General features: G+C 36.5%; 1 protein-coding gene across 7 annotated transcripts in view; it reads right to left on the bottom strand.

The window, feature by feature from the left end:
* The window catches only part of LOC118271711 (rho GTPase-activating protein conundrum), an 89,641-nt gene that overhangs the window by 28,488 nt on the left and 45,721 nt on the right, over positions 1-15,432 (bottom strand). For all 7 annotated transcript variants that reach the window (XM_035587877.2, XM_035587885.2, XM_035587893.2 and 4 more), the window contains one exon: positions 12,843-12,984. In XM_035587877.2, coding sequence (XP_035443770.2) covers positions 12,843-12,984 — 142 coding nt within the window. The remainder of the gene's footprint in view (positions 1-12,842; positions 12,985-15,432) is intronic.

Raw genomic sequence — 15,432 nt, 5'->3', positions numbered from 1 at the left:
ATCAATGGACTTTTCTTATGAATCATTGAGTTCTACGCTTTGTGATTCACGGGGAAGATTTTATTATGTTGTTTTCATAAAACCCAAGTAATAGTAGAAATTAGTGTAAATGAACAATACGAGTTATCATTTATTTTGATAAAATGTAGACACTGGTTTTTCCAAACAATGTTTCACTATGTTTCCACAAAGATTGTCTTAGAAGGCTATCCTACCAAAAGCAAAACTTTATAGTTTTCCTTAAAAATAGACAAAGTATCACAATCAAATAAAACTAACACAACGATGATATATTATTATGTATGTAAGTACACCACAGTGTACAATTCCGATAAAAAAGAATCACAACAGATACAAAAACATACAATAATTTATAATTATAATGGCGACGTACCGCGGCTCGCGCTACGACCATTACAAGCGTTACCAACTCTGTGTGAGCATAACTCGTGAAGTAAGCACGGTAACACAGTAACACGTGTACCGTGTGTTTACATAAATTAATTACAAATGAGATCTCTTACATTATGTAACAGAAGGAAGGAAATACTTTACGTAATATACTGAGATATATAATGATATGATTCGGTGCTGTTCACTGTAACAACTAACATGAAAATTACTTGTTTTGTGTTTGGATCGAATGTTGTATTGTGTGTCCAACTCAGTGTGTTATTATCTTTATTTAATGTTAATTTTCTAGTAAAACTGTGGAGGTACGTCATCTGAAACTATGACTACGAATCCTCTGTCAAGATATTATTACGCGTGTAAAGATGAGAATAACCGAAACGATAAATAAAAGACTCTCAACGTCAAATACAAATTAATAGAACAAGGAAAACGTCTGACAATAATTATCACTTAGGTACAAAATACTAAAGGAGCACCTATAAATACAACAGCTTAATAACTCTAGTTTACCGCACACTGCTACAGAAATATCGACCTTATAGCATGGCATTTATTAAACTAATTTGTTTGCAATAGATACGATATGTATTACATGAATCAAATCATATGAGATCCAAACCTATAATTTTCCTTTCACTGTTCGCAACTGATTTTACCATGTCTATTGGACTTTCTATTTAATAGTGTACGTGCGCCACTATTACGTATTCTAATAAAAACATTACAATAACATCTAACAGGGGCGCAACAACTACACATTATAAAGTAGGCACCCAACAATCTGATGATATAATAGCCAATAGGCTGTCTCTATTTAAATAAAAATGGTAATAATAGCTTTACTCCACGTTCCTTTATCATATAAGTCGATTCAAATAAGCTGTAAACATTATTTTTAATTTATTTAATTTTATGATAATGTAATGTAGTCACATATGTTTCGACGATATGACCCACAAACTTATTGAAACAGTTATTGGATTGATATTCCATTACATATTTTGATTTTATTCATTAAAGATGCAAAGTAAGGTTAGAAAATTGTAAAAAGTAGAAAATGTGAAAAATCAACTCAATCACGTAAAAAAATCCACACATTAACATAAAATAAAACCAATTTGATTATCAATACAAATTACGTTCAATAAACAGTAGCTCAATAGTAGCGGCTCAGTTACGGACAATTGATAGCGACTGCGAACGACACGTAATAACAGCCCTGCATCAGATGGCATCAGTCAAAGTCAAGTCAAAGTTGTTTATTGCCATGATGCCATCAAGTGTAAAATACTGAGACAACTGTCAAAATTACATACAGTAAACTATGACATACGAATCTTTTATGTACTTATACAAGAGACTAGCTACAGGCGTACTCCGTCCGCGCGGATGAATACTTCGCGAAACGATTTATTTCTTTTTGAGTAACTCTGACAATGACATCTTATCAAATACAAATTATAAAACAAAATACGGCTAGGCCCATAATTTAAAGAGATCCTTAGGTACAAGCTACAAAAGTTGAGCTCGCGTTCTGTAGTATACAAGAGCTGAAAAATTAAGTTTACGTACATCGCACAGGATAAAAGGTATCCTATTTTATGCCCAGAGTAATAAGGTATACCAAGTTTTATTGAAATCGAACCGTTAGTTTTCACGTGATGTGATGCCTGATCGATCATACAGGCAGATAAAAAGAATCACATAGTTGGGTTGGTATCGATCCAGTAACACTGCTATTTATTTTTTCAATATTTTCAATGTACAGAATTGACTCTTCTACAGATTTATTAGATGTAGGTATAGATATAAATTCATTTAGGTTGGATACCTACTTAATATTCCGCCGCAAACGAACGTTATTACTTATACTAAATTTGCTAACTTTCGCAATCCCGGAAATATCGATTCATATTTAGCACGATGGCTTATTATCGTAATAATGTGGTTTACTTCCGTTTCTATGATTCTTTTTTAATATTAAATAGGTAATAATGTTAACATTTTTTTAATTTAGGGATGAATGAGAGTGTTATATAACGTAAAAGTAGACAAATATAATCAGATAGCCCGAAGTGCTAAGCTATCGAGAGTTATACGTGTTATTGATCAACCATAAGAGATAGACATTTATTCGTGGAATATTTTTTAAACAATTTTAAGGAGAACATTGATACATTATTTCTGTGTAGCTTTAACCATGTAAGGCTGCAACGCACGGAAACTTAAAAAAATGGAGTAAGTTCTCCTGTTTTCCCATCACTTCCCTTCACTGCTTGCTCCTAAATCGTAGCGTGATGAAAAGTATACTCTAACCTGCCCAAGTTGAATAACAATTGCCAAGTTTCGTAATCTGTCGAGCCCTTTTTGTTTCTATCAAGAAATACAGACAACAGACAAGACAATGACAGACAGCCAGACAGACAGACAGACAGACTGACAGACAGACAGACAAAAAAATTTCTAAGTGCATTTTTGGCGTCAGTATCGATCATTTACTTGAAGTTATTTTGGAAATATATTTCATGTACAGAATTGACTTCTCTACAGATTTATTATAAGTATAGATAGATTAAAAAATACGATTGGTACCTACAGGCGGACAAGGTGTACTGTATTACTCGTAGAACTAGTTACGTTAAGCAAACGACAAAAACGTTGGTTGTCTAGTAAGAGCCATAGAATAGAGAAGAATGTAAAAGAATAGAGTAGTAAAAGGTTGATTCTATTAAATCAATCCCATACAATTAGTTTTATGAGCTATTTTATTCGTCTAGCTTAGCTACTATGTATAGTATATGTATAAACATATTATTATATCGATAGCAATACGCAGGTGATCGAATAAATTGTGTATTTTTAAATGAATTGAGTTATTAATGTCAAGCAGGTGATATACAATTAAAACGAGATGAAAATAAAAGAAGTTTGTGCTAAAATTAATGCGCATCTCTATGTAATTGAAATAAATGCAGGTGCCTGCACATCCAGCTGCCCCAAACTGACAGTTTGCTCAATCGATTTTCAACCGTATCACTTTGGGATAAACATTAAAATAGTTTGGTATACTTTGATGTGCTGGCGCCTGTATGTACTTTTTGCTAGATATTATAATTAAATTGACAGGTGCTTCGTTACTCAATACTCTGTAACGTAAGTAATATGTTACTGATGTATGTTTTATTTGTTGTATCCATTTTATACAGTTCGTATTGAAACAAAACTATGATGACTGATACCTTTTTAATCATTTATTTAGCATTGAACTTGTGTACCAGTTTAATAACTTAACCAAACTTTGCGTGACTTTGAAATGGATCTGAAGGCTCCTAGTCTAATTAACATAATTATTGTAATTATAACACTCATTCAATTAACATTGACTTCCAATTTTGGTAGAGTTCAATAACTAAAGCCTATACTTAACAACGATTAAAATTATTAATTTGGAATTCATTGTTCCTGCACAAAATAAAATGGCGGAAAGATCCTCGACCTTAAACCAAGGCATTACATGTCACGTTCGCTGAGGAAATCAAATCGATTCATTCTTGGAAACAACAGACTTGTAATAACTAAATAACTGTTTAATCGATTAGACAATGAAGCTGGAACTAAGTATTTATTTCCGCACAGGAAAGGCGTGTAGAATGAAAAAAATAAAAAGGTGATATGTATCAACACACATTGGTAAATGTAGTTTCAGTATATCACGCCGTGTTACGGACTACCAAGCGGGTTACCGGGGCTCCAGCTCGAAGCAACGGGATGATTTTTAGTCAGTAAGAGTCCTCCTCTCGCCTCGCCCAAGGATGATTGAAGAAATGATTGATTTTCCCCCCTCATAAAAAAGTAAGTAGAGATAGATTTGACTTATGCAGTCTAATGAGCAGTATGTTGACGAAACAATTGTGTTAAAACATGCGTAAACCACTTTTTATACTAAGTCAGTGAAGCATGCGAGCACTTCCAGAAACCATACAGTTTTTATTCTAGTTATTCTACTGATATTCATCTGAAACATAACAAAAAGAACTAAACAATATTACTTTTTATGGCAAGTACGAGTACCTACTAAATAATCACTTCAAACATCGACATCACTTCCTTCCTATTTCCGAGCATTTTAGCGAAAAAAAAAGCACAAAGTACTAAACGATAACTAAATTTCATTCAGAATATAAACCATTAACGTTAAAGGAAATAAAGTAGAACCAATCATGTTTACTAAGCAGGTAATTCACTCAATAAGATAATAAAGTAGGTACACCTACTTAGGTAACAGGTATATAATCTCACCTTGTAGGCTTGTACGAAATCTCTGTCAATATCCTAATGTATCGGAACGTTCGATATAGAGATATCAGAGCAAGTGTCCTTGAAACTGTTTCTAATTAGAACAGATAGTAGTCAATGGAGTTACTCAATAGCGGCCAATTAGATAAGATAATTATAAGACTATGAATTAATCTAATTTTCTGATATGATCCAAGTACATTAATAGAGACTGGTGCAAACACTTTAGCTACTGGCATTAACGAACTTTATTAGAAGACAACGGTTCAGGTTTATAAGTAAAATTCAACGAATAAGAAATAAAATTCTAAGCACATGCTATGAGTCCGGTGTAAACAGTCGGTACCTAGTTCCATTCAGAAAAGTACAATGGATGCAAAACCTCAGACCTCCATTTCTTTGGAGAATAACGAAGAGCTAGCTGATCAAAACGGTGGGCCCATCAGCCGGCGACCACACAGACGGACCGCAGCACTACAGACGCTAATGATATTCAAACAAATCGCTCGACCTTGTGGGACTGCGGGACAGACCCGTCGGGCAGCGTACCATCGGATCGGCGCAAACGCAGTCCCGTTACCAACAATCTCATTCGGTATAACGGGTGCTGCCGCCCGATTGGCTGGCGCTGGGCATGCGCACTGCACGCTAGAGTAAACATCCGTCGTCGACTGCATCGCCAAAGGTTGTCAATGTATGGCCGCACATGAATCGGACGGACCTGAATGGACGGCCACTGTAATTGTGATTGGATTCTAATCTGCATTGTTGTGGTTGGTGAATTTTCTGCCAATTGCTGTGGTGGTTATACAATCACTACGCAGTGAGTTAATCATGTGCTTAGCAAGCTTACGGCTATTAACATGCACACTCATTCCGTAGAAACAGTATTTTAAAAACCACATAATCTGAACGGCACTAAATGGACCACTTACTGCTAATTCTCCAAAAACAGTAAATGCTAAAGCACGTCTTGTAAAGACAGTAATAAACACATTACCAAACTCATTTTTGTAAATAAATGAAGCCGCAGTGTGACCGTATCTTAATTTATCTAACACGTTAGTCGACCCATAAAGAAATACAACTTAATAAAATAACCAATTAACTTTATGAAATGCAATAAAGAAGATTGTACCTTCTGCGTTTACCTGCACTATGTCGGTAACTGTAAGCAAGAAGCCTGCGCAGCCTGCACTATCAACATGAGCCGGCTCTAAACATCGTTTATGTATGCTATGCAGCCTGTACTACATTTCCTGTTTAGTTTGCCGCAGTGACCTACCTATTAACTATGCATTTTTCCATGAACACGTTGATTAGCTATTCCGTTGGATTTACTTTTACTCGCGTCATAAATTTTAAAATTGACTGCTGAAAATCTGGTGAAGTGTTCCGTGTTGTAATTCACTTCACCCAAAATGTAAGACTTATGTCCACAATGTGTTTTCTATTATGCTATTGTATGGTTGTAATCTAAACATTTTCATACACGCACACAATTATAACGAACAAGGAAAAGGGCGACCGAACACGTAAAATGTACAAAACGAGCGACACCTCGCGACGAGTTCTTGGAACCTAAGTAAGGAACTCCTTTGTCTGTCATACAGTCAATACGCAGAGCTAATGTGCCCGTGTCTTAGCACTTTTCAATGTCTTTTAGTGCTTGTCTCAAGCCATCTTTAGCATCGGCAGGTTTCTCTCAGTGGTCCCAAGTGCAACGTCCTCAGATACAACATCATTGGTTCCACCATCCGTCATAGAGATCACAATACTGATACACACCGCGCCGCCCGTCTACTGCTGCACTTGTGTTCATTACGTCAATTTAGACGTTGTGAGCGATTACATCATTGTTAATTTTATAAGAATTAATCTTTGTTAAGAAATTGTTTTACGCTTACAAAGTAAAGAACGACTTGAAAATGAGATTGTGAAGCTTCTTAAAATGGATCTAGTTTTCATGCATAATAAACATAAAAGTAAAAGTAAGTTATGAGAGTAAAAGGCAATTTTGCGAGTTGTTCCATCAAAACGGAGAGATACTCGTCAGCCATCGAGTATGTACGCGGTGATTAATAACCTTCAAGTTGATTTGCAACTGAGAGGTGCGGCAGAACTTAAACTTGAGAAAGGAAGGTTACGTGGTGCTTTAGCAAGTTGAGAAATTGCGATGATAGCATTGGTTTCGAAGCGTCCGGTTTTCTCAACAAAACCAGTTGTTGATATGGAATGCGGGCCCAACGTTGACGTACGAAAGTTCCGATACAAACACCGGCTCCGTGTGTTATGTCGATTGCTTTCGTACGCCAATTAATCGATTCTATCCGAGTGCGCGCAGGTTGTACGTTTCACAACAGATTTATTGGGTAATCTCGATTTACGAGTAGCGTGTCGCGGCTCGCGGGTGCGGGACCCTGGAGAGGTGTAACGAGGGTATGAATATGTATACTGTCTGGACGTGGTGCTCGGGGTGCCGGAGGTGTGGATGATGGCGAGCTGCGTGTAATTGTCAACGGTTAGATGTAACTGTGCGTGGATGCGTTATAATAACCCCGTTACTGGAGCGTCCGTCGCCGAGTGTAAACATTTGCTATATTGCCGAGTACTGCTGCAGTGGACAGCATTGTTTGCACTATTCCGGTTGGTTCATTTTCTCACAGATTTAGAACGATGGAAGATTTAAGTAAAACTACACCGTCAACAATTACACTTGCCTATTTTCCAAATAGCTCGTCAAACGCCTTCACTAATATTTTTCCTAATACTTTATTACGCCTATAAATGAATGAAACGCATTATCAATTGACTTGGTACAACTCAACACTAATATCATTAATATCACAGTTACTGTTGGCCCCTCGGCGACTGGTTACTGGTTGCCAGTTGATTGGCATTACTTCACTGAAGTTTTGGCGCTCACGACTTCATTAGTTCATTGGCCACCATTGCCTCGAGAGCAACTTACAGGTCATTATTACAACATGTATTTGTAAGTATGTTAGTTGCAACATCTTTCTCTATGTGTTCACATTTGCAACTGGATGATATATGTTCGTATCTTATCATTGCGATAGTTTTTCCCAAGATATAAATCGATTACAAGTGCATTCAATTTCATAGATAGGTACACCAGCACATCAAGCTATCTTAAAAACTCATACAATTAATTAAATGGATTTTGAACTGTATTGCTAAACGATAAGGTTCATTCGGTGTTGTATAAATAACAGAACATAAATCTCAAAGACATAAAAACTAAGACAGATCCTTTCAACTTTTACCCAAGTGTTAATAATTCGACTCGGAATGTAATTTATTACTTTATTCCAATTCCCAGCGAGTAGCATCCTTGATAGCAGACTGTTTGATCTTTTATTGGTCTGCTCAGTAAGCCAGTGGCCGCGGGAATGTGCTGCACTTCCTGAATGAAGCTCCCACTGCACTTCATTCACCACTACACGATTTATACCTTCGTTCGTTAGTCGATGGCCTTATTTCTTTAAGTGCCGTAATGTAGTAGCTCGTATTTATAGATAAATATATGGAATAATTATACTTATACATACAACTTCTATAAAATACAGTAGTTTATATTGAACCAGGAAGAGAATCATTTTTCAAGCGACTACAGAATTAGCCAGATTTAGTGTGCAGGAAGCGAGTTCTGTATAAATGAGGGAAGTGGAATCTATTTCTGTTATACTCCACTGATGTTATGTTAAGCAGGGGCTTAAGAATCGTAAAATTTTTTTCTTTGAAAAACGTTTTGTCCAGATTTTGATAGTGATCTTTATGATTGTGCGTGGCACGGTAAAGGTTGCATGTGAATACGAAGAAACAGGTTCAGGAAAAGTAAAGTGAATGGATTGGTCACAGATTGAACGGTTATTGATACTGATACTATATTCTTAGGTAAAAATACTATAATAATAATAATATGTTGCCCTCTGGATCTCTGGTTCTAGTTGACTATTTCTATGATTGGTATTTTCCACTTCAAACGTAGTTTCACTTTGTGTCAAAATATTATGGCATTTTTAAAGAAAACTCCGCACCGAAAATGTATCTAGCTTGTAGTTAGGACCAAGCTTAGAATTAATTTCCCCTCAAATTGCACGAATATGACAAACGATCTGTGTGTCAGTCGTAAACTGGTCGGAGCCTTGTTAGGAGACCCGGATCTCACGCCGACATATTTAGATTATTTGCACAGGTTTAGTACATGCAAAACTAACTATAATTAGCTAACGAGACAAAATACAAATAAGCTGAAAATATGATAATTATATTATTCCCTGTGTTATATTATAACAGAGTATTTACCAACATAGTGGTATAGAGCTGACTTGGATAATTTTAACAATTAAAATTTTAATGTAGCGACTAATTACTGCGTCCATTGTATGCACATAGTGTTTTTTTTTTTGAGAGGGGAAAAGATTCTATGGCTTTTTCCACCTCAGTTGAGGTGAGAGGGGGTGTCAGACTCGTACTGACTAAAAATCACCCCTTTACTACTCCTGCTTTTTCGAGCCAGAGCCCCGGTGACCTGTTAGGTAATCCGCAGCTCCGGGTAAGCATAGTGTTACGCCAACAAAACCTCATTGTGATATCAGAAATAGATGTTCAAAGGACCTGATGTGTTATTGTGCAGTTAGTACAATTAACTTTAAGTACAATCACTCAATACAGAGGGCATTTAATGAGACAATTATAGTTTAAATGAAAACAATAAAATGCAGTAAACCAAACCAAACAACTGCTGAGAAGGTAAACACACCTTATTGCGTAGTTCTTATTCCGTGAACTTGTGCGAAACGTATCGAATATTTAGTGTTTATATTACGCCGACATCAATTCCAATATAATCGTATGACACATTATAAATATAATAATTTGCATAATACATTATATTTTTTGTTTACCGTGAATCGTTCATTCGTCATTTAAGGTGCGCTGGGCTAAAATGTCAGAGTAAACTAAAGGTTTTGTTACCTTATTTATGCTTAAAGTCTTTGTTTTTTAATATGATAATACGTTTATTAAATATCGATACTACCATGGTTAGTAGTATATCATAGCTTAACTATAATGTACAGAGCCTAATACGTCTCTAGCGCCACCTACATGTCCCGAAAATGTAAACCATATTTTTTATATATTACTCTCGTTACTGATTGCAGTTAAACTCGATTAGTTCCTATGACGACGACATAATAATTAATTTGAAAATTATTAAAACGTCTTCTTCATCTTCTAGATTAAATAATATTTTATTTATATTTTTATCAACCACTTGCTGGCGACCTCCTAAGGCCGCGATAAGTGGTTAATCTAAATATGATTAAATGTACCTGTCCACAGCTGCAGTTGTATATCGGCAGATAGATAATACCTATACGACGTCACGTGTGGCTCACTGCACAATAAACGTGGAATCTTGTGGCATTCACTATTATTTGTAAAGTTAACCGACTGCACGTCTACGGCAATTATTTCATTTTGATCTTTATAATATAACACACACGTAACGTTTTGGCACTTCAAGTATGCTTGTAGGTAACGTTAACAATGATAGTAGTGCAACGTCTGCAGCTTGGTGTAGTGGATAGCACTAGCTAGGCTTTCCAAATTCTTCTACGACGGCTAACAAGATGAGAACACGGCCCAAGTAAACCCGCGCTGTGCTCACTAGCAGTTACATCCATTGACACGGTATTGGTACACAGGTGACATTTACATGACCTTGGCTTCGGCAGCCGCACAGCAAGGCTGGGGGAACTCGTTCGGATTGCTGAGCTGCTCGCCGTATGTGAAGTGTCGTGAAATACTGCTCTTATTGCACCACAGCGGCCACAACCGAGCGAGGAAAGTAGGAAACATATTACCTTCTCGCCGCCATTTTAAATTTAGTGCTGCCAATGTTAAAAAGTAATTAAGTTTTGGTGTAAATGTGTTCAGAGATTTTTATAAGACTTATGGTAAAGAAAGTCCAACAAAAAAAATCTAGTTGTAGGTACTTTTATAAAGTCTAAATAAAATATGATCAGTATTGGACCACCTAGAGTCCTAGACAGTATTATAAAATGATACTGTACGATGGCAACATAACCTAATTCTTTTTTTTCTAATGCCAAAGTGAAGTGTCTCGGTTTCTTTAGAAACACGAATTGGGACAAAAGAACGTATTTGCGTGTAATTGCCGGCGGAACAATACCAGCATTGTGGCGCTGAATGGGAAAATTAAAATTCTTCAAGCACAACATGTGGCGAAGGCCATCCATATGAACTAGAACATGTCAAGGCTCCCACACAGACACTTGGATACATGGTGCTACCTCCTCACAATGTTAAAATCCTTTAATGGATTTTGACACTTATTACAAAAAGGTAAGGTTGAAAATATATTAAATGCGTGTGATGGATTGGGGTACCTTGATGTGCTGTCGCCTGAGTGTAAGTATATGGTATTTTTGCTGTAAGTGCAGAAACACTGGAGAATTCTCCGAATCAACTTAACGTTGATTATAAAGCGATGCAAATTTTGATTGACAGAACCCATTTTGCGGTCACGAACCATGTAAAAATAGCGGTAACATGTTTGCTAATCGTGCTCCGTGTGTGCATTATGCTTTCACAGAAATATAAATATTTTATTTAAACATCTCTTCGCAAGAGACGTGACAAAACAATCAAACAGATAAACCTATAATTTTTGAAAAATATTTCATCGAGCAGTGACCTCATCGGCGTCCATCTTGAAATCCCGTGTTTAATTGCAAATATAATTAACGCTCACATGAATGCCATTAAGGCAACAACGAGCGTAGTGGCCCGACCTTGGGGTCTATTTAATATTACTCGGTAATTGCGCAAACAACGGCCAGAGCACATACCCGAACACAGACACTGTCAAACTTGTAAGCAATCGTATCAAACTTGTATTCCGACCAAGGAGTTCCTCTATTGTGCCTCTGCTTCTAAATTATTAAGATTAATATGACCACATCCTTATAAATAGCCGAACTTGGCGTAAAAATATTTTTATCGATGACAGTTATTGATTTTAAATAAAATAAAAATATTCAAAGCCATTTAAAAAATAGGCAGGAGTCGTATAACTTTACCATCAATAAATTATTACGACACAAAACGTTTGTCAAACACGAACGATAGCATTATCGGTCCTAAGTGAGAAATAAGTATATTCTACAATAATATGTATAATACAAACACATACACATTAGTGACCGATAAATAAATACGACGTATTTATGTACCAGTATTTACAGTCATGTATGTGCTGATGTAGGTATATGTTGCAAAACTGATGTAATCTAAGTAGTTCAGGTTTTAGAAGTCACTAGTACAATGACTAATGAATAATGCCTGAGACTGTGATAAGTAGAACTGTAAACGCCTTCAAGGCTGATTATAAAGTATTAATTAACAAAACACTACTACACGGGATTGTGAGCTTAAAATATTAGCACCGTCACCCAACCGTCTATTGGGCGCTAGACAGCGAGGAACATAACTATTGTGCCTCAAGTTGGACGAATTAGAAATAAAACATGAATGAAAATAATAAATAACAAAAGCCATATTACATAATAAAGACTAGAACTTATGTAGGAAATCACAAGAAATTATTTTGATTGAATTCATAAATAATGTTAGAGACGTCAGTGCCCAAAGCCGTCACAAATGAATTTCCACGCTTTGGTAATGAAAGAACAGCCTTCGCCATCGAGTGCTTATCATTTGTGTAAATTGAAATAACTCGATAATGTTTAGTTTAAGGCAATCGGTTACCAACGGTTACGGGAAACGATTACTTTGGCGGTTTCAGTTATTCGTGGTCGACATTTAAACAATCGGTGTTTTTATCGTTCAAATCATTACATTATAGATTTATTTTATGTCATCCATGTTTCACATAATTAAGTGCCTAATTCCAAAAAATCCAAAACTAACAAATATATTTGTTAGAAATCGGATTTGTGACCATTTACATCACTAGCGCCGTACCAGGCCACGTTTGACATTCAAAGTTCCCATGTTTACAGTAAAAGACTAAAATATCTTGGAAAACAAGGTATAATGTTACTAAGAATGAATCCTACCTTCGTAATGGTTGTCATCATCTTCGGTTGCGGCGCTGATCTGCCGGCAGAGGTCCTCGTACTCCGCCCAGTAGGCCGCCAGCGCCGTGGGGTCCGGCGCGCGCGCCGGCAGCGGCAGCGCCATGCGCACGTCTGGTGACTCCTGCGCAACAGAGAACGGGTTTTAGTACTTCGAAAATTCTTGGTTAATGAGTAAAAATCCGAATAAGACGGTTGATATAGTAAGCCCCGTAAGATGCTAGTTATCTCCACCAAAGTCACCGCAATACAAAGTGGATCCGCTAAAATTGTCCTCCTTAATATTAACTTGTATATAGGTAGGTAGTGAAGCGATGTAAAGACAAAACGCTTCAGTTCTGCCCCATAAAACATAATAACCTCTTGTTTTTTGGCTCATTGTGCATTATCTACGTACGTTGCGCTGGTAAATGTACTGTGTCTGACTGTTTACGTCAGTGCACAGCTACATGAGAAGATAAATGTGTCGTGCTAGACGAAAATGACTATCAGAATGATCTCAAAACACACAATGATTAATTTAAAAGTAATGAGAATAAAAATGGAAGGACAAAGATCTGTCATGTGAAAACAATGCAGCCGTGTATGAATTGTAAGCAATCAGTTCATACGCTCAGCTATTTTGCGAAACTCGTCGGATTGTTGGTCAATCGTCTCGGGGGACAATGATGTTGCAACATAGCTTCGTACGCATCTAAATATTATCGTAATTCGCAATCGAGTGACTTGGGATTAATCATGATTCAGTTATGGACTTAGATATAACGATAAATGTCAGGTGGAGGCCACACATTTTGGAGTGGCTGAAAAAATTCTCACACTTTGTTTGAAAGGATAGGGATGCTGGGGGATTTTAAGCGAAGCTTTTGCTAGCTAAATTCTTCATGAAGACATCACACTACGCTACAAAATAATCTCGTATCCATAAATTTGACATCATAAAACAACAGGTACTTGTTAAATATCAACTTTTTTACAAGAAGATGCTAATAAAGCACCAATTAAGCATATATCCTCATTGGGATTCCAAGAAATGTCCGCAGTAATAAATGTCAGTGGAATCAAAGTGAGCATGTTATTAGCGCCGGCTGCAACATCAGTCTGCAGGCGATAACGCTGCGCCTTGTTTCCTTTTGTGCAGGAAAACGTGATGTCGCGCGGCGCAGGCGCGATAATGGCGGCGGCAGGTATTTTGCTGGACAATCATTGTTCGCCTTAGCGCAGAGGAAATTACTTATGGACTGTATACTTGTGTTGTGTATTGTGCTGAGTATGTCTCATGGCACGTTTTAAGTTAAGGGGGTAAGGCAAAATGACAGTAACTATATTAAATAACCCTCCTTCTGGCGCAGTCGGGTAAAAAGGAATGTTATTTATCTTTATACAAACTTTAACGACTGGACAGATTTTGATGAATTTTTTTGTGTGTGTTCAAGGGGATCTGAGAATGGTTTAGATTCACAATTTTATCTGCTGGACAATGTTTTTTTAATTAATTTTTAATTTATAACTAAGTAGTTGTTGATTTTGGAATGTTTTACATTGGATCCGACTTTTCAAATTAAAGACGTGTAGACAGGACAACGTCTGTCGGGACGGCTAGTCCTCTATAATCTTTAAAGAATTTGATAGTCTAAAAGTTCAACTCTAGAAGCAAATTTCATAGATGTTAACGTGAGAGTCTTGAAGTGAAGTCTATGTTTTTTTTATTCGATAAAAACTAATGCTTGTCTACAATCCCATGTTGTTTCTAAGGTACAATAAGTTGTCGAGAAATTAAAAATAATGTATTCACAATCCAATCTCTGGTTACTTAAGCACGAGCTTCTTGTATTAAGTCGAGAATAAGTAAAATAAATATTGCTGCTGGCAGTTTGTGGACAAAGAGGCACACAGGCTCGTTAAGTAGGTGGGCAAATAAATCGGTTGAATACTTATTATATTCCTCACTGGCTCCTACCTCCTGCAATGATGTAGTACTGAGAGAGTCAATAAGCACCATTGTCTTACATTGTCGCGCTAACTACCACTGACCAATAAACTACAGAAGGCTATTTAAATACTTCTCTAATTAATTAATGAAGGTTTCAAATCTTTCTTAGGCACTACTAAGGTTACTACTTGACAGTTATTCAAAACAAAATTATATCTGCTACAGCAACAAATTAATATTTGATTATTAGTTTATTAGAATGAAACAAATGCAATTTTGTACCAAATCATTAATATAAAGGAGGAAATACACCATATACACATGCGGCCTTGAGAACAAACATACAATTACAATTTGTCTATTTTTGTAGTAAGTACATACTTTTAAAACTAAATGTAGTAGAAACCACTACAGCAGTAGGCGGAACTATAACCTTAGAACTCAGTTGGTTCCGTTGCCTTATCTCCAACCAAATGTGTACCTGCAGACTATAATGTACTCTATTATGTATCCTCAAAGTTTGTTATCGTGTGACGTCTGCCATTAGCAAATATATGTACGATAAAGCAAGGTCGCCCTGCGTGTGTACTCATTGGTATTTGAATATTTGTCAACTGATTACAAATTCCTATTAAAAGG

The sequence above is a fragment of the Spodoptera frugiperda genome, chromosome 15, assembly GCF_023101765.2.
Source record: "Spodoptera frugiperda isolate SF20-4 chromosome 15, AGI-APGP_CSIRO_Sfru_2.0, whole genome shotgun sequence".
NCBI lineage: Eukaryota > Metazoa > Arthropoda > Insecta > Lepidoptera > Noctuidae > Spodoptera > Spodoptera frugiperda.
Note: the sequence above shows the minus strand (reverse complement) of the source record. Positions and strands in the feature narration are given on the sequence as shown.